General features: G+C 41.4%; 2 protein-coding genes across 2 annotated transcripts in view; one reads left to right on the forward strand and one right to left on the reverse strand.

The window, feature by feature from the left end:
- LOC121617530 (roundabout homolog 1-like) overlaps positions 1 to 18390 on the reverse strand; it is a 42638-nt gene extending 24248 nt beyond the window's left edge. Inside the window, exons 1-5 of the mRNA XM_041952723.1 lie at positions 18359 to 18390; positions 17553 to 17600; positions 12219 to 12360; positions 7220 to 7354; positions 5448 to 5540 (exon numbers count right to left, since the gene is read on the reverse strand). Coding sequence (XP_041808657.1) covers positions 5448 to 5540; positions 7220 to 7310 — 184 coding nt within the window. The 5' untranslated portion in view covers positions 7311 to 7354; positions 12219 to 12360; positions 17553 to 17600; positions 18359 to 18390. The remainder of the gene's footprint in view (positions 1 to 5447; positions 5541 to 7219; positions 7355 to 12218; positions 12361 to 17552; positions 17601 to 18358) is intronic.
- Positions 18391 to 18727: 337 nt separating this feature from the next.
- LOC121617195 (protein phosphatase 1D-like) lies at positions 18728 to 25637 on the forward strand. The gene is made up of 7 exons (XM_041952279.1): positions 18728 to 19374; positions 20781 to 21009; positions 21188 to 21312; positions 21435 to 21616; positions 21771 to 21998; positions 22373 to 22460; positions 23406 to 25637. Exons 1-6 carry the CDS (start codon positions 18858 to 18860, stop codon positions 22454 to 22456), a joined length of 1365 nt encoding a protein of 454 aa, XP_041808213.1. The 5' UTR covers positions 18728 to 18857; the 3' UTR covers positions 22457 to 22460; positions 23406 to 25637.
- Positions 25638 to 26871: the final 1234 nt, after the last annotated feature.

Below are 26871 nucleotides of genomic sequence, written 5' to 3' on the forward strand. Positions count from 1 at the left end.
AGCCCACGTGTGTTCTGAAGTGGGCAGAGAGTGATTGGAGCTCTGAGAAAAGTCTGCCTCTGTGCTGTCAAAGAAAGGGAGTCCAGCACCAAAATGAAGCCATCGTTCACTGTCTGACACTCGGGAAAGCTCTAGTGCTGAAAACACATTGTTCTTTATTCCGTCTGTGGCCACCGTTAATGTTACTGACAGCTGCCTGTCTTCCGTTTGCCTTGCAGAGTGAACAAGACCGGCGCCAGTGGGGAACTTGAGAGACTCTTCAAATTTTGAAAGGATACTGGTGAATATTATCACAAAAAAATACAGTTTTGTATTATTTTGGTTCATTTCCTTCTTGAGGCTGTAGCCTGTGGCTATAGTTGGTAAATATACCAATATTACATGACCATTTTGCATAATATTATTGTGCTTTTTCAGTCTTAGTGGGCAGAGGAGGGGGTGCCTCTTGATGCTCCTTCACTGGATACACCTGCCATGTCTGCTGTTTGACTGGGACACAGAGGCTGATATCAGCTGTGCTCAACACTAAAGAAAAATAAGTGCCAGCCAGTGAAGTCTAGTGGAGCGTAAGCACTCCAACAAAAACTCTTTACCTCCACCTGCATTATCGCTGTCATATCGATGCTATCCTTGGCTTAATTTTCCCAGAATGAACCTTGACCTTCAACAGAAAAACAGCAACTATGGCTGCAACAAAACAGAATCCAAAGCCTCTCTCTCTCTGTGTGTGTGTGTGTGTGTGTGTGTAGCATGATGTTTGACAGCATCTGATATCCCAACATAAACAGCAAACGCAAATAAGAACATTTACTTTAACATCTCTTCCATAATTGCTGAGCAGTGAATCGAGCATATGACATGGTTTGACTGGTGCAAAGTCAAGTCGAGCCTCTCTGTTCCTCATTAACCTGCATCTCGTGTAATGCACGCACCCACCAAGGACTGAGGATGATAACCTCCTATGTCCTACTTCAACTCCTCACATGCGCTCGGGCAGTTCGTGCCATTGATGTTCCCACATGCGTAAAGCAACATGCTCTCACATACGACTGACTCTATCTCCCTTTTTCCCTTTGCACACTTATTGTGACCATTAATTTGATAAGAGCCGCTTGTGAAAGGCTGTGTTTCATTAGACTGGCGCATAGAGATGGGTCACTTTGAGCAACCAGGCAGCGAGCAGCACGGGTCAGGAGCCAAATGCAAACACTACTGAGGCTATCAAACTCAGCAAATTCATCATCATCCTCTCGCCTCACCCCCTTGAAATGACTTTTTTGCGTATATCCATGCAGCACATTAGATATTTCCAAAGTTCCCATCCCAAAACTAAAACGCAAGAAAAGCTGCACTGAAAATGAGCAACTCATACCTGAACAAATCTGCAGAAATGCCAGTAGACAGTAAATTCCCGTCAAACAGGCAGGCATCATTCACGAGCGGCTGGAAGCGGCGTAAATCCAGTTAGAATGCGCTTCGTTTGTTGCCTATTTCATCTAAATCACAACTTCCACTGCAGAGCCGGCGGTGAGGGTGGAGGAGAGTTCCTGAACTCAGCGAGTAACACAGACAGCCTAATAATGTTCAGAGCTGCTCCTCAGAGAGTGAATTTCTCTTGGACCCAAAGTTCAGATCAGCCGGAGACATCGTTGCGGGTTACCCGAGAAGTAATCCACTCAGCACCGCTTAGATTTTCTCGAAACCCTCGCTTCCAGGCGCGGATAACTTCGCTTCATCGGTGGTCAGATGCCTATTAGTTCCACAGAAGGGAGGGCGAGGGTCTCGAGAGTTGAAGCGTGGACCTGCGCTCACTTTAATGGTTTGAATGTGTAGTTTTGCCCCGGTTTCGTGGAACTGGCGCTGGTTGGATGAGGCGCCGTGCGTCTCTGCGCGCAGGGATGGTTTGGTTTTCCTATCCAGTCAGAGGCTTTTCTGTTGTGCTGAGGAGATTCCTGCGAGTCAGGCACCATTTAACCGCATAGGGATCCATTCGCAACGCGAGGCTCCACTAGGCTTTTTGCATCAAGCCCCTTATGAAAAAGATCCAGGCTACAGCAGCCAGAGAAACGCTAGGAAAGCATCAGAATGATTTAAAACCACGGGCTGTGGATATTGTAGTTTCAATTTCCAATGGAAGGGTATCAAGTCCCTTGTTATAAGCTGTTTCAAGCTTACTGACTGACAGCAGTCTGCAGCAGCTTGCGAACCCAATTCGCTGGACCAATTAAACGCTTTGTTTTAAGTGTCCATCAATATAAAATGTTAAAAAGACCCTTTTATGAGCTGCAGAATTCCCAAACCAAGAGTGTACTTAATATTTTAAAGTGTGTCTGCAGTTGAAAGTGGACATAATTTGACCTTGATGAATTATTTATACTAATTTTATCCTCCTATGAAGACAGAGGGACGTGCACTTCCACTGTGCCCTTATTAAAACCTAAAAGGATCAGAATACTGTATTCTTGGTGAGCCTTCATCGACACCCGGCAGCTGCAGTAGCAATGTGCTTCTTCTCTCTGTGGCGAAAAATCAATTTTTTCGAGTTTTCACCCTCTGACCTCTCAGTATACCACTGGGGAAACTAAATTACGTTTTAAGTGCATTAGAAACATAATGCCTAACACATTATGTCTTATTATGAAACATGTTGAATAATAGTAATAATCACATAGCCCGCGTGACATTCTGCTTCGATTAAAAAAAAAGCATTTTAAATTGAGGAAGATGAATTCTTTAAAGTTCATTTAAAGTATTTCTGTGACCCAGTGAACCTCAGACTGTTTGGAGTTATTTGAGGAGGTCAGCGCGCCCTCTGCTGGCTGCAGGCCCGCAGCACAGGCTGCGGCGGCAAAAGTCATTGTTTGATTTGGGATTTTGTTTTTTCATGCTGTGTGGTCATGATATCCCCTGCGTGTTCAGCAGCATAACCTCTGCGGCTGCAAATCTGAGATAGTTTCTTTTTTGGTTTTGAAGGACGTTATTGATATTCAAGGTTAAATTCTGGTTGGCGTCCAAATTGTCCAACTCCACACTGAGGTCTCCAAAGCCACAGCGGAATAAGCAGGCAGGCTACGAAAATATGCATAAATGCATAATTTCTACATAAAAAAAGCGTCCACTTGAAAATTCCTTTACATATCCGACCAAGATTAGTAACAGAAGAAAATATGATAATTATGCATCTAAACAAACTTCAATCTCTCTGCATCTCTCGCTTACACACCACAGAAAAAAGCAGTGATGCCTCTGGTCTTTAAAGCCACATTTAGACTGAGCAAAGTTTACTTACTCAGCTCTCCCTGACTTCTTGCCTCAAATCCTTTAATTGCCCATTGTGGACCACTGGTGGCTCTGCTGAACGCAGCCTGCTCTCTAAGCTGAGCCATGTTGGTAAACAACCAATAAAATATGGGAAATTACAGTCTCACCACCAGCACATTTGCTCAGTCTCATTTCATAACACTGACAGGAATAAACTAGCCGTCATCACAGTGGGGCTAAAGCTCAGATGACGGTAGGATGGAGGTTCAGCAGTGGAAATCTCGCTTTATGCATGCGCGGCCTCAACAGTGCACACAGCTGAATGCGGACTATCGTGCATTTCACCATTGGTCACAATCCAAAGCATCTCCAACAGCAATATTTCCAGGAACAGATGGTGAGAAATGGACACAAAGACATGCACGTCTTCATGGCAACACAGCAAAAAAAATGGCAAGGATTTCAAGGAGACGGTGCCAAGTACAGAGACCTGTTTTTATTTATTTATTTGACTCCAAAGTAGCTCTCCAGTTGGTTCGGAGCCAGGGGAGAAAATATCTCCAAAAAGCATGAAGCCAAATCCAAAAAATATTTATGAAGGAATAAATAATTTGGAGTCTCCACAGAGCAACAAACTTGGCCTCAGCTCGTCCTCGATTAGTGACTGTTGATTGTTTTGCAGCAGGTTTTTGTGTGTGTGTGTTTTTTTTTTTGTCCATACCTGATATGAGGTGAAATGCAGTGGACTGTGTGAGCTGTGTGGATGTACGGAGGAACAGTTGTGTATGCAACACATCGCCCTCATTAGCTGCGCCTTACACTGCATTATTTCCCCATTGCAGCTTTTATTTTCCATGCTGATTCTCCACGCTCCCTATTTTCTATTATCTGTGACAGCTCTTTGGCTCTCTCATTTCCCTCCACTCGTTCATATCTTGCCTATTTGTCAGCGCCTCTTGCTGCACATCAATACAGTTGCTCAGGGTTATACAAAGTGCTGAAGCAAAATGAGAGACAGCCTTCGCGCTCGCCGTCCGCGACACAGCGGGAGAAGCTGATGCAATGGCCATGCCTCTGCTCCTCTCAGTCTCCCTCCAAATTGGCAGACTGGCAGCCACCCGGATGGTCTTGTGTATCGTTAAGACTTGGGCATCCTTTCAACTTCTCACAATCTCACTGTCATCTTTTTTTTCCTGCTGGGCCACAACAATGTTAGGTATGAAATAAATAGGCTTCTTATCTCGAGAGAGGATGTAAGCAGATAAAGAATCCCTCTCTCGACCATTAGCTGCACATAAACTCCGTCAGATGGAAGCCAGTAAAAGCTCCAATTTAGATTACATAAAAGAAAAAAGGAAATATTTGTACGGTGCCCTTTTAAGATAAAAGCCCAAAAAACATTATTACTTCAGCATCTCATTTTCTTCTTTGGGTTGAATTTGCTCCAGGTGTCAGACAGACTGTGCAGCACATAAACTGGATTCTGTCATCTTCCAACATCGCAGAGGCTACGAGGAGAGGAAACTAAAACGTTTGGCTTTGTTCTGTCCCGCTACGTCCCATGTCAGAGCCCTTACCATAAAATGTCAGAGCGAAGGAAGAGGGGATTGAACTGTGTTGGCTTTGGACACAGCACTTAAGGTCTTCAGCTGCTGAACTGGCATTAAGTGGTATTAGAGTCTTTGTCAGCGAAAGGAAACATAGTCCTCTCCCTGGGAATTGGGTTCAACATTGTATCTTTCAAAGGACAAATACAGAATCAGCACAACCTGGAGCACCACTTTACTGAGTGCCAGCTTTGTCCAGGCTTACTTCAGACATTCCTTTAAAACTTTTTTCACGAGATAAAACCGAGGCAAAAGTGGACGGCTTGGAAATAATTGGATAAAACAGGACAGTCATTCGGATTAATGTCAAAATTAGGATAAAAGCAAAAGAGGAAACTGAACGAAATATTCTGCTGTAAGTAACATGAAAGCATATTCTTTGATTTGGATGGACGCAGAGGGATTAACTGCTGTGCAGGCTGCAGTAACAACAGCATGGTGCATGACAGAGGCTGAATAATGAGAGGGAGATGTTTTGTAGCGAGCTAGGCAGTAAGATGTAAACTCCGTCAACACATAGAGGGAAGTATGATCATTGTTTCTTATGAACACAAATCGCTTCCGGCACTTGGGCCGTACCTTTGTATCCGAGGCCGTTGTCTTGTTCAGATGCTGGCTCAGGTGCAGGTGTTTGGGTGAAGACCTCACGGTTGCCTCTGTGCTTATCTGTATCTGTGCAATTAAAAGGAAAGTGCACAAAATTGCTAAATGTAACCACGTGCAACATGCTGAAGGAATAAAAGTCAATAAATCTCACTGTTTGCATGGTAGCCTCTCTATACTACTATTAGATTCAAGGTTTTTCTATTCATTATATGCTGCTAATAATTGGACTGACAGATTTATGACTCGGTGTCAGTGGAGTTTTAATTTAATTACTTTTCCATTTCTTTTGCAAATGTGTTTAGTGTCAAGAGAGTAAAGGAATAGTCCAAATAAACAAACAACAATGCACTCCTGCCAGCAGAAACGTTTCATTCGATATGGATGAAGTACAGCATCCCTAAAGATGCTGAAAATTGTTGCAAAATGACAGCTGTCACAATTATTAGTCTCCAGTGTACAGCGTGATTACCCTTTGTGTCAACAAAGCACTTTTATGAACCTTTCTTGACATTAAAAAAAAACCCCCAGCCAATTTGCGTCGTATGATGACTGATCAAGTTGAAGTTAGTTTGTGATTGTTGTATAAATACATGAAGGGAAAGAGATATTTCCCCTGCCACCAGATGATTAAATATTGCTCTGGAAGCCCATTTCAGGAGTGCAAACACTGTGAGGTGTAATCAAATTTAATCATGCAGTCACAGAAAGGTGAAGTGTGTGAACACATTAACGTCGCAGTCGCAAGAGGAATATGATCGGAAAATAAATCTAGTGCAACACACTTCCTGCTAATGGAAAATTAGCTGAGAAACCAATAAAGCTTTTGCACAGCTTGGAGTACTCAAATTGTCACATCTTTGATGAACACAAACTGAATGTGAATTATATTTAACTTTCATAAATCAAATGCTTGCGTGGACAATCATAACTTTTGCTGAATTGGTCCTGAATTGTTTTGTACAGTGGCAGGGCACGTGGCTGTGGCTATAAAAGTCATGGATATTATGTACAGATGTACCACTAGAGGGTGCCACCACTTCATCGAGCCATTGAATTTAAAGCCAATAAGCAGCAACACAGGTATGTATCTAACATTTCCTGTTGTCATGTTGGAGTGCAGATTTAAAGATATGCATCAATGACATAATTACGCTGCCTGTTATCAATATGTATATAGGAAGCCCCACACTTTGCAGTAAGTACAGTTGCAAATGTAAAGTACTGAGATTGTCTTTATGGAAGTTAATCTTTTAACTTCAAACAAAACATGACACTGTATGCTGTTAATCATGTTATTGTATTGTTATGTAAGACATTACACGTCTCCTCAGCAGTTGCTTCTTTTCGCCGTTCACAAATGATCACCCATGGACATTACAGCTGGCTTTTATCATCATACACATTACTGTGACACTGAATAAATGATGGTGGCAGAAAAAGACTTAACGCTCAACTAAAAGCAAAGAATAAAAGCCTGTATATTGGATATATCACAAAGAATAAATACATATCTGACTTCTGTGTGTTAACGTTTTCAGCCACAAGAGGACAGCATAACACATACAAGGTGCTTAAGTTCTGAGAGTTTTGGTAATTCTGTCTTCTCTCATCCACACAAACCAAAGCATCTGAGCGGCACCTTGACATAAATAACATTCATACATCACATGAAAGAAGGCAGACGACTGAAAGAATAAGCACTCTCGATGTTTTCACGTTGTGTGTGTCTGCTTGATGAGTCTCACCTGAAGCGTCCGCGGCGTGGCCCTGCTGCAGCTGGTTGACACACAGCAGGCAGGTGAGAAGGAATGTGATGGGTGATTGGAGAGCCAACATGGTCCCTAATTGGCCAGCCTGCCTTCAAGAAGGCCTTAAGGAGCCTGGAACCAAATGACAGATGCAATACTATAAAAATTGGAGCATCACATACCCTGTGGTTTAGTCACATTCTTTGCTTTTAACTTGGCTTAATGCTACTATTATATAGATCATTATAAGAAAAATAATGTGAGAATAACAATAGACCTTTATTATGCTATTATGAATGTAAAAAAGTTCTATTATGGTCAACACAATTTTTTATTTGCTTGTTTTAAGGAGTTTAATACAGATTCCTCTCACAAAGTGAAATAACCCAACCTCCCCTGCTGGCGAGCACTACGTATGACCACGTTCCTGTGTGCAATTCCACTATAAAGGAGAGAGGAAGACAGATGGACTTTCCTCTGAAACCCACCCAGCATGCAGCCAAACGCGGAATCTGTCTGTTTCAGTCTGATCCAATCCACACAAAGCGAGGGAACGCAGATTACTACGGATTCAGTGTTGCTTTTCCTGTCATATTCCAACACAGGAGTGAGCTGCGGCACATCCCGAACAAGCTCTCTGCTTTGTGCAGAACTGTGCACGCTCTGTATTCAAGTGCTCAAACGTCCATGTGCTCGTACATAATCTAAGTCAAACACCATAAAAACGTGCTCACATTTACCTGCTGCACTTCCCAACTCAAGTCCTCCAAACACACGCCTCCACACACACAATACAGAACACACCCTCGCTCTCAAGTGGGAATGGTGATGAGACACAGTGACAGTGCCAGGCGAGAGAAATAGGAAGTCAGTTGTACTGATCAGCCATCTGTGGTACAAACAGCTTTGCGACTCATCCTAGCTGTCTGATGGACAGCCAGATTCCTGGGACGTCTTGGCACCCTGCGGCCGCCGACTCCACGCTCCACTTTAATTGTTCTGAGAAATTCACCCCAACAGCCAACATTGTAAATACGCCAGAAACTTGAGCAAAAAGTGAATATACTGTGCACAAAGTGATGAGGGGGCCAGGAACTGTTTTTGTTTTTGTGACTGAGATTGGATCTACTAATTAGTGATTTAGTGAGTTAGTGTACATGCTAAAAGATTTGGGTCTGTTTTTTTTATCAACAGACTTTCATTAAATGGTGAAATATTTTTGTCATCACATGATAAAAGATTCAAAGGATGTTTGTGATATCTTCAATTTAGCTGAATTTATTTAAATCCATGGGAAAGAAGGTTAGATGACTATTGATTTCGAATTTTTCTTGAAAGTTGTAATTGTATGTGCACAGATTATGCTTCATTATAATCCACTGTTATTCATTTTGCTGTAAATATGAAGGTCTGAAATGAAATGATACATATTCTTCATAGCGATGCCATGCTCTAGGGAAGGTAAGTTGGTCAGTCCCATCAAACTGAAATATATCAGTGACTGCTGGATGGATAGCCATTCAGTTTGGTACAGATATCCATGTTGCATTTGGGGTGAATTATGCTAACCTTGCGACCCCTTCACATTTCATCTAATGCCACCACAAGTTCAAAATGTCACTTTGCCCATACCTTGGTTTGTAACAAAATACCTGCAAAACCAATGACATTCCCATCAGCCTCAGCTGTACTTTGTGTTTAGTGCTAATTAGCAAACACATTAAACTAATATGGTAAACATTATCCCTGCTAAACATCAGCATATGAGGATTTTAATTGTAAACAAGTTAGCATGCTGAAATTAGAATTTGCTCATAGTGACATGGTGCCCTAGTGCAGCCTCACAGAGCTGCTTGTATAGGTGTATCGATCATCAGACATTTAGCACTCAAATTTGGTAATACCACATGTTCCTCATTATGCATTGGGTTTATAACAATTTGTTTTAATTAAGTATGGCATATTAGTATGGATGACACCATAATAAAAATGATTAGTAGAATCATAAAAGATTTTATAGTGTTAGCCCATCTAGTAAAAATGCTGAGGTTTCAAAAGCTGTGAAAGCCAGAAACAATAATATCACACAGTGATATGATATTCAATCTGAATAACATTCAGATTGAAATGTGCTGATACAAACATCTACATTTGGATATATTGCTCATAACATAATGAGCGAGGAAGATTGCATTCTGTCGAGTGATGAATATTAAATGTGGCTGGTAATAATAACTGGGCATTGTTTAGCTTTATCTAACATATCTATGCATATGGGGAATAAGGAAAGGAGAAAGGTACGAAGTGGGTGTGAAAATCGTAATAAATCCAAGATGTAATTTAAAAACATTCCAGTGGGAGAAAAAGAGATGAATGAAACAGAAAAAGCATCTAAGTGTGTGTGTAATATTATGCTGATAACTCCAGTGGAAAAATGTTACCAAGACATGTAAAGCCCGATATGAAAAGAAAGGGATGCATCTAGTGAAAACAGCATGCAAAGATTGGCAGTATGTGTAATCAACACACAGTATAGTACTTTTCTATGCATTGTTGCATACAGTGTACAGCATTTTTCCATTTAACTTTGTGTTGGTGTCATTAGTATTAGTATAATGGAAATAACCGTGAGCACATACTGTGTCATAGAGTCTACAATAGATGCTGTCCTCCTGACTGGACACACCTGCAAACTTGCCCATACTGAAAGAATATCAGTCATCTGAGTTATCTGCATAGCCCCTGAGCTAATGGGGAGAGTCTGCAGATCAAAGGAGACAGGATTGCTGATTTCCCCTTCCTACTTCTGTCTGCCGGGGAATAATCACAGCTTACCGTCTAACATATTGTCAATAAGACAGAACGGGAGCTCCCACTATACGACAGCAGACAGATCACACACTGTAGGGAGCAGTGGAGCGTGAACAGAATCAGCTTTCAGCATCCCCCTCCTCATCTTTTCTCCCCTCTAAATTCAATCCCCTGTACTCATCGACACAGATGCGTGCAATGCAATATGTTATACCAGGAATGTCAAAAGGTGCAGGGAAGATACTTATATTCAACAGACATGTTTACTTTGGATGCACCTGTAGCGTTTGCAGGAATGTAATACTAACTTTTTCCTTTTGCGTAAGGCACATATTTCCTGCTAATGCAACATTGCATTGGCTATTTTTACGCGTGGTCGTGTTTAAGGCCAAACATATTTAAATGCGCATCTCTATGCACATTTTATGCTCTGATGTGATGGTTAATCAGCAGCTCTGTAGTACAACGCCGCCGAGGTGATGAGAGAAAGCAGGGGGCCACAACCAGGAAGTATGATTCACTGACTATTTTCCGCACAAGAACCGGAGTCTAAATCAAGACAACAGTGGGAGGTATGTGGGGGAAGAGGCTTGTGTGAGTGAGAAAGACCCAGACATCTGATGTACACATAACATACAAACAGCCTGCATGTATTACTGTCAGTCAAGCAAAGTCATACATGGCATGGTTTTAGCATTATACAAGGCTTACTGTCTCCTCAAGTGAGGTTGAAGAGTTCTTATCAACAGCTGGCGGTTATCGCTGACATATGGCTGCGTGTCTTTTGGGGAAATGGATGGGGACAAATACAGGCTTTCATCACTGCCACCGTAATGCATGAAGGGAGCTATCAGAGCAAGACAAAGGATATTAAAAGTATGAGAGGCAATGTCTGGAGCTCTGTCAGGGCTCATAGTAACAAGTCATAGTTGGCATTGTGGAGGAGAGAAACTAGCTTGAGGAGTAACAGATGAGCCCATGGACCAGCCGCAGGGGGGGGGTGACCCTTGGTCCCAGAAGATGAAGGACCCCGATATGTCAGCATCAAGACCAAATCCAACGAGACATGTTGTTAGCTGCACTCCTCTCTGCACATAATGAAGAAAATGTGCGTTTGGTGTGGTGTATTAAAGGCAATACAAATATTTGATAAAGAACTTAGGCGTTAGGAGGAAAGGGGAAAGTATTGATGACCACACAGCAAGGCGCCGCTGCACTGTTTCCTGCCTCCTTGATCAACACCTCAGGCCCACTGGAAGGCATTAAGATTAAGGGATTTAATCGGAATTGAATGCGCTGACTCTACTCAATTTTACAAGGGATTTTTCAATCAATGCTCACATTCACAGTACAGCACCGTAGAATTCTCCTCATATCACCTCACTGTTTGTCGACACGTCATGCCTCCCCTTTATGTGGCAGGGCAAGTCAGTTAAGAGCAACTTCATATTTACAATGAAGGCCTTTTGAGTCGAAAGTACAGCCAAATAAACTAAATCCACCAGATTAAGTGATCCTTTAAGATATGAGTGTAGGTTTGTTTGTTTAAATGTAATTCTAGCAACTGTTACACATCCACAGCTTAATCCCTTTCGGGTTTTCAAAGCCACTTAAGGATTTTCTGAACCAGGAGCCAGAAAAATAAAACAGAAAGCAGAGGCCATAGAGAAAGAAAAAGCTTGATTTTGGAGGAATGCACACTGTGAGGTATTTTACCCATCTTTAAAATCAATGTATATTATAATACATGCTTTGTATATCTATAAATGAGTATATGCATGTTTCATTCATTCCACATTCAGATTAATTATATTATAATTTTGCTTTTTTTGACTTTTTAATAGTAAAACGTCTATCATCATTTTATGAAATTGGCTTGTCTCCTAACTTGTAACTGGGAGAAATGTCAAAGAATTAGAGGCAAGCTCAATTGTTGTTTGTTTGGCAACATGCAATCATCAGAATACAAATAAGCTTCATTACAAATTTGTGCTAGCCACAAATAACTTTCAGCACCACAGCACGTGGACAGCATCTGCTCCAGTGTGAATCAATGGGCAGGGAAGGGAATCGATTCCCTCTGCAGCCACCTATGCCAAAAACATGTGCATTCATAACAGTGAAACGACTAATGATGCTAACCGAGCCTCACTAATATGAATATGAGTACAACTTTACAACTTACCCCTCCAGGTTATTCCTCCAGCATTATTGTTCCATTTTCTCCAGCCAAAAGCCAAATCTCTGCCAGTGTGTGCTTTTGAGGCATCCAAGTGCCCAACAATGAAAGCAGAGACAGAAAGAAAAAAAGAAGACACGATGTGGACCTGTGAAAAAGGAGGGGGAAAAAATCAGCAGAAGGAGCCTATGCCGAAGGAAAAGCCTAAATAATCCATCTGTGATCCAGGAGGCACTATCAGATGGGGTGCATACAAATCACAAACCTACCTCTGCAGCAACCTAGGTCCAATATCCTCAGGGTCCTAAGGCTGCACTCAGACAATTTACTCCAACAGATTAAGCCTGACTCCTCACACACTCAAGGACATTAGATGGTGAATGGTGAATTTCAACAATAAAATTACCAATTTGATTTTATTTTAATTTTAAAAAACAAGAAAATGCACTTTTTCCCCCCTCATTTTCCAATTTGTCCTTTCATCATGGATTTTATAATTAATATGTGACGTGGCACGTTAAAGACTATTCTGAGTGCTTCTGTTAAGTCTTCTGGTAAACCACTCTGTGAATGTACAGTCAATTTTAAAGAAGAGTGTTTTTCAGTAAAGTGAACACTACTTCAGCATTTCTTACAGCATCAACATTTCTCAGCTATCTATTATTTATAATAACGCATCACATGGGAAAATGAACTGTTATTACCCATGGCTTGACACACAGTAGAGTCCAGTGTGTATATATATATATATATACTGCATATATTGATGGTATATATTGATGGTTTACCAAATGAAACACCACAGCTCAAACTACCTGCAACAGTGGGTAGAAAATCACAGTGTGTGCTGTTTCAATATGGGGACACAAGCCCGCATCGTGGTTCACAATCTGCAGAAAAGCATCCCACAGGGTCTACGTTCACCTGCAGCAAAACCAGCCTGCCTCTTTCACTGAGGGAAACTGAAATGGTTTTCACTCATTTATTTTTGCTACCTGCTTGTTCCTGTTCAGGTATATACAGAGGGGCTGCTGGAAGCTTAGCATGCATGTGCCTCAAGGCAGGAAAATACCCAATTCATCATAGAGATAGCGAAGACAAACACATTTACACTAATATATTTTTTTTTATTTTTCAGTCCTGACTTGCATGTCTTTTCTCTACTCTCCCACTCCTCATACACACTGTGGGTTTTATTATCATTATTTATTGTACTCACATCAAATGAACCTTTTTGTACAATAATTGATTTTTTTTACCTTATTGAAAACTATGTCCACAGTGACTGATGAATGCATCTTCTTCTGTGTAATGATGTGTGTAACAAAAGAAGAATTGATCTGCAACATTGCTCATCAGCTATTTATTCAATTCGGTCTACCACACAGCGCCATGTGATGGGCTCAGTGAATTACACAAATCAGGCAAAAACACAGGTGCTTTAGGTGTAATGCTGTGTTGCATTCAGTTCAGCCAAACAGCCCACGTTTAGTTTCAACACTGCTGACACAAAATGCATGAAAAAGTTTACTAATTCCTCTTTTATTTATGGAGCGATCAATCTATGTTCAGACATATTCAAGTCAAATATTTCTTCATAACTGACAGTAAATGAGGCACTGAATGCAAGCCTATGACCTGTGCAGTATACTGCAGACCCAAACACACATCCATGAGTTTGAGAGCTTTTGAAAATCCATGAAGGGGAACATTTAGCTCTGGTCCTTTTAGGTATTCTCACCTATACTTCTTCTGAAGAAAAAAAAAGATGAGGAAATGTATAGAGTCTGTTGCTGCAATGGAGGGGCATCAGGGCATGTGACCCAAGACAATTTTCTTTTCAGCTTCACTCTTATCAACGGCGCTCTTATCGAGATCCTTCATCTAACTCAGCAGTGCGGTTTTGAATCAACCTCAAGTCAATATCATGGCCATCCATCATGCTGACAGGAGCAGGCGTGTGAGTGTGACATTGGAAAGATAATCATCTCAAGAGGAAACCTGGTCTTCTCCAGCAAGAATGCTGCTTAACCGGTCAGGATGACCAAGTCACTTGCAGTTTGAACCCTGGGTGAGATACATACAGATGACCAGTGTGTGACAGCCAATCATAAAAAGAACTATACTAAAAAAAAAAAAAATACATTTTGTTTTTTGTTGAAAGCTGAGAAATGAATGAAAAGGTCATTATTGGTGCAAGTGAGTTTTCACAGAAAACACATTACATTCACAACATAAGATCAATGCTATTCCAGTGCTGCTACTATATCTGCAATTGCAGAGTATTTTACAGCAGCTCACTCTTTTTCTCAACAAGTTAGTATATATTGAAATATAATTTTTTGCACTCATTCGTCTACAAAATTAATTCTAGATCATCAGATTTTCTTCCTTCAGCTATGACCCATGATTAACAAACTGTAGAGCTGCAGATATATGCAGAGGTTAACAGCAGAGATAAACGCTCCAGGATAAAAGCAGCACTTGCTTTGTTCATTTACTATTGAATGTTCCCAGCGAATATTAATATGTGTTGTAATGTTTTCCACCTGTAGAATCTCGCATTTATTTTAATTTTCCAGATCAAGTTGCTAGTAGTCACAGTTTTCTTCATGTGTCTTCTCTTTGTTCGAAAAAGGAAAAAAGAGGTTTTGGTTGAGGTATCTGATGACCCTTAGTCCCGGTCTCTCTTTGCGCTGTTCCACGACTGCTCTTGGTCTTAGCATTTGTTTCTTTAGCCGTATAGTGAACCTGTCACATCGACTAATGGCCAGCCCTGAGGTCCCAGTACAATTTATTTACCTTGTGCCTGCACCAATTGATCATTACACTTTTACGACACTGTAAGTTGATGAGGAACAAATTACGTCAGTGACTCTCTCTCTCTCTCTCTCTCTCTCTCTCTCCCTCTCTCTGTCACACACACACACACACACAATAAGTTTAACTGTGATTTTTCTTTTTTTTAATATCAAAAAATGACCAGTGGTTATATTACCATATATTTATATGGTAATATTTGAGTCCCTTTTCCTTCCTCTTTGGTTTGGCTGACTGACACTTCAGCATCTACACAGTCAGGAAGCCAAACAAAGCTATTTTTATGGATGGACCATTATACAAGAGCTGCATGGGGAATCTGTGAGAATGCAATCCAGGTGTCATTGCCCCTTGGTAATCTCTCTCGTCTTCAGGAATTCATTTTCTCAGCAGCTTCACTTGAAAATGACATTCTGACACCATTTACATGGAAATCACTTTGCCTCTTCATCTGTAAGAGTGGCCTGTGTGCAGACAGGACCTCTCTGAGGGCTAAACTATTAATGGCAATAAACAGGGATGAGGGGAGGAAAAGAAAGAAAGAAAGAAAGAAAGAAAGAAAGAAAGAAAGAAAGAAAGAAAGAAAGAAAGAAAGAAAGAAAGAAAGAAGCAGATGCTGGGGTTTTCAGGGTTAAAGTCAAGGTCAGCTTTAGGTATTAAGGGATGAAGAAGATTTGAAGACACAGAAGGAAAGCATAATGAGGAAAATTCCTATTCCTCCACTTAAACATGCTCATCCTCCCCCTCTCTCACTTACTGTCTCTCTCTCTTTTTCTCACACACAAGAGAGAGATGTAAAGGTTTTCCCAGAAAGAGAAATCCACCAGCAAAGCACAGAGCCGAGTAGCTGCTCAGAGGATTTTTTTTTCAGGATTTCTCAGAATATTTGAATACAAGCGTGTGTACATATGCAAGATCCATGCCTGCATTTTATATTGCAAGACATTTTCTTGTCAACGTCAATCGTTTGTCTGTCACAAAGGAAACCAAAGATTTGAACATTTCTCTGTTCTTCCACCAAGGCCTGTGTTTATGGAATACAAACAGCATTACTGTCTCAAGGTCTAAAAGGGCATGCGGGCAAAGCATTGCACACATACTGCATGCACCTCCACACGCACTGCACGAACTTGTACTTGCACACTCTCACTTGTGACCTCAGGCACAAATGCATGCTTACACACACACACACACACACACATTGATGGCATATACATAAATATACACAACACCATAGAATTACCTTGTCATGTCATGAACCAGTGTGTGTGTAGTGTGATAATTAATGTGAAGGTGGTTTCTATATAAAGACCGTTCATCACAATGAAACAGTTCTCAAAGATATCACATGTGAGATGGCTTTAAGATTTGTGATAAATCAATGCATGCTGTCATAACGTCTTTCGTGAAAAAAACTTTTTTGCTGACTTTCTGTGAAAAAATGGGGCTAGAGGTGGAGAATTAAGGTTGCTTGATTGGATTAACACTGCCTCCACCTGGCATTACTGTAGCACTACTTTATAATGAGCTCATGCAAACACACCAAATGTGAAGAAATAAAATCAAATCTATGACTGTTATTTATTATATAGTGACTTTTTTATGAAAACTGTTGAATTTGTTTAAACACATGCATACGATGACATGATCCATGTCCTTTTCTTTCATAACTACATAAGACTTAGCATTACATTCATGCAGTTTGCAAAATCCAGGTATACATGGCATTGCATGCATGCAAACCATACTTTTAAGTATGGGTTAAAGATGGGCTGAGTCATTCTGGAGAAAGATTGCTGATATGTCAACCCGCCTTCTTCACAATGCGGTTATACTTTAGCATGCCAAATTTACCGTCCCGCTCACACACACCCCGACTCCCCTTCCCCTTGTCATGTGCACAAGCATGAGTACCACCTGTTGCCTGTTGCTGACTGGCTGGAATAGTGTTATGCTGCTTTTTTGTTTCCCATTTACAGAGCCAGGGCTGTGTACAAAAGCTGGATTTTTTTTTTCAGTGCAACACACAGAACGGACAGCTTGGGGACTGTGAGGAGATATTCAGTGAATATCAACAGTCATTCTCCAGAATGACTCACCCCACTGTTAAATTAAACCTTTGTGCTCCAAGAACCAATTAATTATTGTGATTTTGTGTGAATCTTTACATTCAGCAAGCTAAACACTTGGCTCTGAAATAATTTGTGGGGGAATTCATATCTCCAGTTGTCAGTTATTGTTTTTTTTTTTGTTTTTTTTTTCTGTTGCTGTGGAGTTTCACCTCACCTGAGATAAGATACGGCACAATTACCAGAACATACACATGCACACACACACAAGCACCTATCATGAGAGACAATTACAAGCCAAGCTCAAAGACAAATGCTGGAATAGAAGCTTTCAATAAAAAGCATTTTGACAGTGGGTTGTACAGCAGCTCTCACGATACAAGCAAACTCAAAATATCTTTACAAGCCACATTCAATACATGACTGTAGAGTACAAGCAAGGCTGGCAAACCTCTTCGACAGCTGGGAGGAGTCTGCTGTCCAGTAGCTGTTGCTTGACCTGACAGTGGAGGAGGAGTGGGAGAGGGCACAGCAGAATTTTGACTTCGCATTGCAGAAAAGGAACAGGTGTCACTAATAACATTAATAATGGCTTCATTCTATTCACGTGTCCCTGTAAGTCATGGGAGTGTGACAGTGAGGCGGCATGCGTAACAGCAACACCCTGTAAACAAAGTGGCTAAATAGAATTCAGTGCTGCAATTCCTGCTGTGACACGTCACCTTCACCCTCACATTTAGGTGGTTTTTTTTTTGGTGCAAGTTTAAGTCTGGTGTCATTCAAGACAAGTCGTGTATGAGCAGGTCAGAGCAACTCTGAAATCAAGTGTGAAGCATGCTGGGCCAAGCCTATTTTCATAAGAAAACTCCAAATCCAGATGCAAGATGTTGACTATAAAAATAACACGGTCATTTTCATCGTGTTTTTACATAACTGAGACCAAGACCTTGCAGTGAATTTCAACTTAAGAATATGTTTAAAATAACAAGCAGGCAATAACGTTTTGCTAAAGAAAGAAAGAAATGTTTCTCTCTGACATTAGTTAACCGTTACAGTGGGTCTGAGTAGATAGGCTAACTTACTGTGGTTTAAAGTCAACTTAATTTACAGTAATGATTAAAGGCAATTTCCCAATATTTAGAAGTTGCATGAAAGCTGTAATATTGCTTCGGAAAGTTTTTGAATGATAAACCGAAAGCTCACAACCATACATTATATGATCAAAACAGAAAAAAAGTATTTAAATAGTTTGCTTACCTGTATTTTCGCTGTTATGCCGTGAATTCTGCGCAAAATGTGCTACGTTAAAGTCTCCTCGTCTCTCGAAGTGTCAATTTTAGAAAGTTTTCTTGAGTTGTGATAATAATACGAAAACACACAAGACAGCAGTTGGGACACGTCTGTGACAGGTTGATGATGATATAATCAAGTGAGCCAAGAAAATGGCCACATTCAAGGCTATTCGCTTTTTTTTCTTTCTGTCTGTAATGTGACCGCTTAATGTAAGAGCAAAGTCTCGGAGCGCCCATAAATGCAGCATAAATGCGTACCATGCGTCGCTGCCAAGTTGATAGGCGGAAAAACATGACGTCATTACGTACAGCGGGACGTCTCGGAGAAGATAAACAAAAAGGAAGGAAGCCTTCGGCCATACAATCGCGGCAAAATCGGTTCAAAAATTTAGCTTGCAAGCTACAGTTAGCAACTACATGTGTCCTTTTATCGCCTAGGTAATTATCATTAGGCGTTCACTATCATGGACGAGGCAATAGTGTTTCGTATGAGTGCATTTTCCGAGCAAGGAGGGAGGAAATACATGGAGGATGTTGTCGAGATAAGAATCGAGTACGAGCCGACGCCGTCGCCAGCCGAAGATTATCCAAAGTCGCAGAGACATGGAGGACAGGGAAAAGCCCAGAATGAACCTATCAAACAGACTGAAAATGAGACACAGGAGCACAACGTTGCTGCCGAATCCGGACCAGTCTCTGCGATGTGGGTAGAGAGTCTTTCTAACGAGAACAGTAGCATCAACAGTAAACCGGTATCAGACGAAAAAGTCGCAGAGCACGTCGTCGACACTCGGAAGTCTGTGGCGTTTTTCGCCGTTTTCGATGGCCACGGTGGTCGAGAAGCAGCACATTTCGCCAGGGAGAATCTGTGGGATTTGTTGAAGAGGCAGCGGGGGTTTTGGTCGAAGGATCACAGCGAAGTGTGTGCTGCTCTCCGGAAAGGGTTCATCGCCTGTCACCATGCGATGTGGAAAGAGCTGCGTAAGTCCCTAAACGTTACCTTAAGCTTAACGTTACTTGTGTTTCATGTCGTATGCATTGCTGTCTGTATTTATTGCTACTTATTGCTCACAATTCACGCTGTCACAGCATCATCGGCGTTACATTGCGAACTGTCACATGAGGTAGCATCCTGCCCAGCTGATATGATGGTGCTCAATCCTCTGCTGACTGGCCTACCCCATAACAGATGAACACAGTGGGCTGTCATCGGATCATAGCACAGCTGTCAGAGTTGACATGACGCCTACACAATTTATCTCTCATGACTGTTTTCAACATAGGAGTAGATGTGCGGGGATTAAGGGATAAACATAAGACAAACGTTTTACAAACCCAAACTACCGCCATATTAATACATTTTAAGTCTTAGTCTGTGACCCTAATAATGTCAGTCAAATTTGGGGTTATAACAGAAGTCAGGCTATTGTAATTTTTGTGTTGAGTTAGCCTGATGGAGGCCTTTCAGTGTTTACATTGCTGTTACTGAACAATCTGTATTTATTTCATTGGTAATTTGACAGAAACATAATGCATTGTTCATTAATATGAGATACACTGCAATGCATACACACATCTCTGCAGAAAGGATTGCAGACATCTCAAGTTATTGTAATGAACCTGACAGGCTGAACCAGAATTAAGCAATTTTGTTTAGTAAACTCTGCGCTAATGGGGGGGGGGGGGTCCCAGGTGTTTAACCCCTGGGGTTGTTATCATGGTCATCGAAACCACAAGCATTAATTACCCAATGACCTTAATAATGACCCTGCATAGGTTAAATATGTGGGACTCCCCACCAGTCAGTTAGAATTGAAGAAGCCCCTCGGATGAGAGGCGAGAAAACCATCATGTCCACAACCACGGAGCAGCATGAAGCAAATATACAAGATTCAGAATTAAATATTAAAGTAAAAATGGACAAAGCAATGACACAGGAGAGGAGTTTTAACGGTAATGCTGTGGTTTGGTCTGGTTGGTAGAATGGAAAACTGGTTAAGCCGGTCTAAAAACTAGCCTAAACAACATGAGGCTACTTGCTAAATGTCTGTGTTGCCAAATTAAGAATTACTCCTACTAATTTCAAGATTCAGTGTAATTCAGCAGAGTGCAGACACAGAGGATACAGAAGTAAAAAAAAAAAAACAGTGGTTGCTTTTGAAGTTATGGGCTGTATGACTGCTGAAGTGTAGCAGGTACAAAAGTGCGTATTTGCCTCTGGCTCGCTTGCAGGCTGAACCTAACCTTACAACAGATCTTGTTATAGACTGCTTTAAAGCTGAGGAAAGGCTTCCTGACTCAGACCTGGTCCAGCAGGACACTGCACCCTCAGTCTACCTTCTACTTGCCTTCAATGTGCCCTCTTTTATTTATCTTTTCCCGTGCAGCGGAGTGGCCGAAGACTATCACTGGCCTGCCCAGTACGTCAGGCACCACAGCCAGCGTGATTGTGATCCGAGGAGTTCACATGTATGTTGCCCATGTAGGGGATTCAGCAGTAGTGGTCGGAGTGAAAGAAAATGACTCTGATATCACGCTCCAGGCACTCGAAGTAACACAAGACCATAAACCTGAACTGCCTAAAGAAAAAGAGAGGATTGAACGCCTGGGTGGCAGGTGAGTTGGTGAACAGGACCTCACAGATGACTGCTTGTGTGGAGGCTTGTTTCAAGATTGAAGCATATTAAAAGGTTTGGGACGGTCAAATAGCCACATGACGTTACATGAAGGGCAGATATTTTACTGTATTTTCTGTCAAGCCTGAAAACATGTTGTGTTATTCTTGCAAATGCAGCGTAATGAAGAAATCTGGGGTGAACCGTGTTGTGTGGAAGAGGCCCAGACTGACCCACAACGGCCCCGTGAGGAGGAGCACAGTCATCGACCAGATCCCCTTCTTGGCTGTGGCCCGATCCCTCGGTAAAGATGACGCCCAGTTTGTCCAGATAGGAGTACATGACATTACACTGCACACTGCTCATGAATCATTTTTGTTTTAATTATTCCACCAAGAGTGATCACATTTTCTCATCTGCTGAAAGGTGATCTGTGGAGCTACGATTTCTATAGTGGGGAGTTTGTGGTTTCTCCAGAGCCTGATACCACAGTGATGACCCTGGACCCCAAACGCCATCGCTACATCATCCTCGGCAGCGACGGACTGTGGAACATGATGCCACCCAAAAATGCTGTCAATATGTGCTATAGTCACGATAAAATGGTGGTAGGTACTTGGACATCTAATACATAATCATGTAGTGACAGAGTAGATAAAGAATAGCCATCACTATCAGAGGTATTTGTTATTAAGCTAGAGTTTACAGGATTGTAGTGTAAACACGATTTTATGAAATAATTCATTTCCTTTCTCCTTCTAGGGACCAAAGGGAATGTCTTGCGCCCGCCGTCTGGGATGCACAGCCCTGCTGTTCTGGAAAGAACGCATGCTCCGAGCAGACAACACAACAGTAATCGTCCTGGCCCTACAGGAGCGCGGGGGCCCACCTATCCCCATGCACCGAGATGAGATCGTGGTCGACATGGCTACGGGAATCGACCATGTTCCATACCCAGGAACTACTTATAACACGTGCGAGGTCCCAAAGGTCAGTGCCGTAGCTTCGCTGCATCCTCCTTTTGTAACGTTTCATTTGGATGAGCCATAGAAATCATGCAGCAAAATGACAGATATTTTCCAAATGCAGAGTGGCTCATGGTGAGGAAAGCACCTCAGGACCACTCTGACAATGGAAAAATATACTGAATATTTTTGTGCGTTTGTTTGGTGTGTTTTGCTATTCACTGTATTGTCCTTTATATATTCCTGTCCATTTTTTATTGTCTTTTTTGTTTAATACTTCCGCCAGTTAAAATAATGAAGGTTTGCAGTCAACACGGCTGTTGACGTAGGTCATGCCGGCAGTTTCTATCAGCGGACTATTGGTTTCAACGAATCACTCTTTGTTTTCGGGGCCAACAGGCGGAGCATGAGGATGACATGTTTTATGAAGAAGATGAGATATTTGGAGAAGAACATGAGGGATGGCCGTGCCTGGAGTGGTAGTGAGGTGACTGCTCAGTTCTAAAAATGTATGAAAGTGTCAGGAACATGACCCGCCAATGATGTGATGTATCCAACCGCTGAAGAGCCAGGCTCGTCTTGTTGAAAGAATTCACCTGTTTGTACATAAAATGACAAGCTTTCCATACAGCTGCTTCTGAGCATCTGCTATAAGAGAGCTGTAGATGATTTGTGTTGCTGAGTATCTGCCAGAGTCATTCACGAAAGTGAGATAACCAAAAACATTGAACAACTTAGCTGGTTACCATCACCAGTGCCACCTCAAACCATCTTCCCACTTCAGCCAGTAGAGGGCGACAAATGAAATAGCTGGCTGAAATAACAAATGGCTGGAACATACTCACTGACGCCCAGCAGAAAGCCACTTAACGCACAGGCGCAGTAGCTAACATGGTTACCAAGTTTTGAGCCATTTCACTCAAGCATTGTGGTCTTATTTTAATAAAAGAGAATATGTGAAGAGTACATACTGAATGTACTTTCCAAAACCCTTTTAAGAGGAGGATGATTTTCTTGGGAAGGAGATTAGTTTCCTTATTTTTCCTCAATAATATTTTTGCACAGACAATTATATTTAAAAAAAAAAAAGAGAGAGAGAGATACAAGACAGAGAGCATTGAGAATGGCTTTACCCCCCAAATTACCCAACATTCAACATTCTTTCAATTGAAACTCATTTACTGCCTACATTTTGTACAGTCCACATTATCACTTGTATCATTATCACTCACCTGTGTGTCTCATTTTCAATTTTAGATGACTGACAAGCTGTTTTTGTTTTTTTATTCTTGACAAAAACTAAATTTCAGCTGATTTAGATGTAAAGATAAATGTGTATTATGTGTACCTGTAATTGGAATAAATAAGTTAGTTGATAAGAAATGATTACGTTTTTATTTTACATTTTGTTTCTGGGTTTGTTTTGTTTCAGCGGAGTGACGCAGTGAGTGCTCCCTCCCCATTCAGAGACCGTTCCACACCTCTGGAGCAGGCATTTGGGCTGTATGAAGCAGCGTTCTGTGCCACCGCACAGCTCTTACCTGACGTGGACTCTGTGAGGGCTGCGCTGCCCCCCTCAGATGGCCCTGTCAGTGTTTTTGAAAAGCAAGACTCCACGACCCAAATGGACTGTGCTGCTTCTGCTCCTCCATTCAAAAAGTCCCGCCGTTCTCCACACGCGCCCCCTGAACTCAGAGGTCCTCACCGTCGGCTTAGTCGGTCCTCCAGCAAAGGTTTCCCCCAGGAGACGCCCCACAGCAATGTACAAAGTGAACAAACCCATCAAACTCATGCCCAAAGGGGAGAAAGAGGCTCTTCTGAGGAAAGCAGTATCCTACCACAGCGCCACAACTCTGCCTTGTGTGTGTGCTGAGTCTCATGGAACCAGTGTGTCTTCCCTGTGACTAGAAGGATAACCTGCGTCGTTTGCTCATGTATCAGGTGTGCCACAGGGCTATTCCCAGATGTATACTTTTTATACAAAGTCTTTGTTTTTGTAAATATGTGAGAAATTTGAGATTGTATATGTGTTGCTGTTTTGACCTTCTCTTCTCGCTCTTCTTCTTGCCCCCCCCCTTCAATTTTAGATCCGCTCAATCTATTTTCATACTTTTAAGTATGTATAGTATATCCAAAAGACGTATTTTGAAGAAGATAGATCACTACAATCTGAGATAACATCGGTTCAGCCGAATTGTGTCACGTACAATCTTCCAGTTTAAATAGTAACAAATGGATGAATTATTTTAGGTCATTTAGACTGCCGTAACTTGCCAGTCTTTCCTTTATTAGGGATAATACCTCAGACTAGTTGTTTGGAAGCTTCCAGGTGGTAACATAGGGGGGCAAAATAATGGAAGAAATTTGACAAGCATTGGTCTGAGGTATTTGTGAGGGTGTTGATTTTAAGTCTATATTATTTGTTTTGTGTCTTTACCAGTGACTAACTATGTACTGTCATGATCACAGTTGTTATTTAGCCAATTGGTGTATTTAATGCATAGCTTGCGAGGAGGTGTGAAAGGGTCAGTTCATCCAAATCATTAAAAAAAACATGAAACATATTAAGCTAGTGGTATCTATCCACGTAGATGCTGTAGATATGTGTGGTTTACCGAACTGACTCTTTGATGGTTCTCTGCTGGAGAGCCACATTGTTCCATTCCAAGCATCTCCATGTATGATTTGGCCGATTAAAGTACTGTTTTATGTTATTGTCAGACCTCGGGCCTATCTACAAGTGCATTTGTTTAAATGGTACAATCAGAAGTATGTTGGTTGTTGGGTAATGGTACTGTATGTTGATGTGAAAGCAAAGATCAAGACCTGTACCTCACTAGAAGGTGGTTTGCAGTCGGCTTTGCCCTTGATTTTTGTTTGTTTAAGCGTCCACTAACACCATTTCAATATGTCTTCCTCTTTGTTCTCATATATTATACCCTCGTGTATGATTTGCATCCATAACTTGTGTTTTAATCTGCACATAAAACACCTTATGGTGCATATTTTGATGACAGGAAGTGCACGATTGATGGCATACAGTAAATTACAAAGAGATCAGGAGTTCTGGTTTGTGTTAATATGGCAGCTCAGTTACTGTTGTAGGTGATTTGTTTGCCTTCTTTTTGCATAAAAGTCATGTTTGCCTTAGCACAAAGGAGTCAGAGGTGCTTTTTTTTTTTTTTTCATATTGAGAAATATGATAGACTTGAGCCGGTAAGAATTTCTAGGCTATGCCAGCGGAAGTATGGCTGTGGCCCAGCCTCAACCATTTATCATGCACCCGCAGTTTTCCACCAGTCTCATTTTACCATTCACTCTGCAGCATACTAAACCTGCTCCTCAACCCGGTTGATGTTTTTCTTTTATCTTCCAGAGCAGTTTGTTGGTTTTGTACAGTACGTCAATATGCAATATAAAAATAGTTTGTACATTATATTATTATGCAAAGTAATTGGGTTTTTCAGGAGTCTGGCATGCTCAGATCTACTCTGTATGTTGTGAAGTGTCCAGAGGTAATGGATGTTAATGGGCATGTGGTTTGTTTTTGACAGTTACAATACTTCGTACCCACTGCAGCCAGTTTTCAGGACTAACTGTATAAGTCACCTGATTTGAAAGTGACTGGATATACAATGTCTGTGTGTTGTAATAAATTCTCATTTTCCAATTGGTGCTGTCATATTTATTGCAGTGTCTTTGTTATTAAAACATGGAACTGTGACTATGATTGAGGACTTTAGCATGTTTCTGTTTTGCAAAGCAACGTGTTAATCAAATTACGCTTGTTCATATGGCCTTCAGCTACCGTGTAGTTTGAATAAAGAGGCAATAGTTTTGATCTCGTTTGTGAAGGATGCTCTGGCACTTACAATTCTTCCAGTAGATGGCGGTAATGTAAAGGAATCAAACAGTTGTGGCAACACTAACTTGCCTCCTCAATATCTTTTACAGTTTTGTTTATCAGAAAACCTCATGTGTCCAGTTTAAAATCCACAGGTCTAGGTGAGTATTTCAGTCCCAATTTTTTGTTAATTTTTTTCAGCAAGGCAGTAAGTGGACCTTGAGTTGATATTGTTTTGGCAACTGCTGTTTCCAAGGTCAAGAAAAATCTGTCAAGATAATATTTTAAGCCAACACAGAAGAGAAGTTCAAAAATTGCTCAGAAAAATGGAAAATAAACATTTCGACTTCCGTTTGACAACTGAGAAAACTCCATCTGCTAAGCGGACCTTGAGTTTTGCAGATCTTTTCACATCCTCCATCCCCATTTTTATAGAAGACATAACGCCAAAGATTAAAAAAGTGAATGTAGCCACCTGAAGAGGAAAACATATTTGAGCAATGCTGAACATTACTCAGTGTATGGATGCTTGTTTTGCAGTTTTGGCAATACAAAATGATCCTCGGTGATTATCCACCTTCTTACAAGTCCGCGTACGGAGCTCCTGGCGCACTGCAACGTTTGCTGTAATCGTTTTAAGATTGACTCTTTCCAAAGTGAAAGGTGTCGTCATTGGATGTTATTACTGTAGGTGGATTAAAAGAAATGAGGCCAGTGCTTATGAGATTGAACCATGACATTTGCCTCCCTGCAGTAAGTGGGGCTTGAAAACTTGACTCACATTAAGGTAAATGTCTGCTGCTTTAACGTCCATGTGACACATATTGTACTTTAGTCCTTACCCATGGTGCGTTTCTGAGACATTACAGACATCAGATCCATGATAGCAGTGTCTTGACTTGAATATTTTATCGAGTGTCAGCCCAGCATCTGCTGACTTGCCTAACATGCAACATTCCCCTCTTACTGCAGACAGTCTGTCACTGTACATCAGCCAGTGGAGCATCACAGTGTCCACCACCTCTCCCTCTACTCCCCCTCCTCGTATTTCCTG

This window comes from Chelmon rostratus, chromosome 14 (assembly GCF_017976325.1).
Source record: "Chelmon rostratus isolate fCheRos1 chromosome 14, fCheRos1.pri, whole genome shotgun sequence".
In the NCBI taxonomy this organism is placed as follows: Eukaryota; Metazoa; Chordata; class Actinopteri; order Chaetodontiformes; family Chaetodontidae; genus Chelmon; species Chelmon rostratus.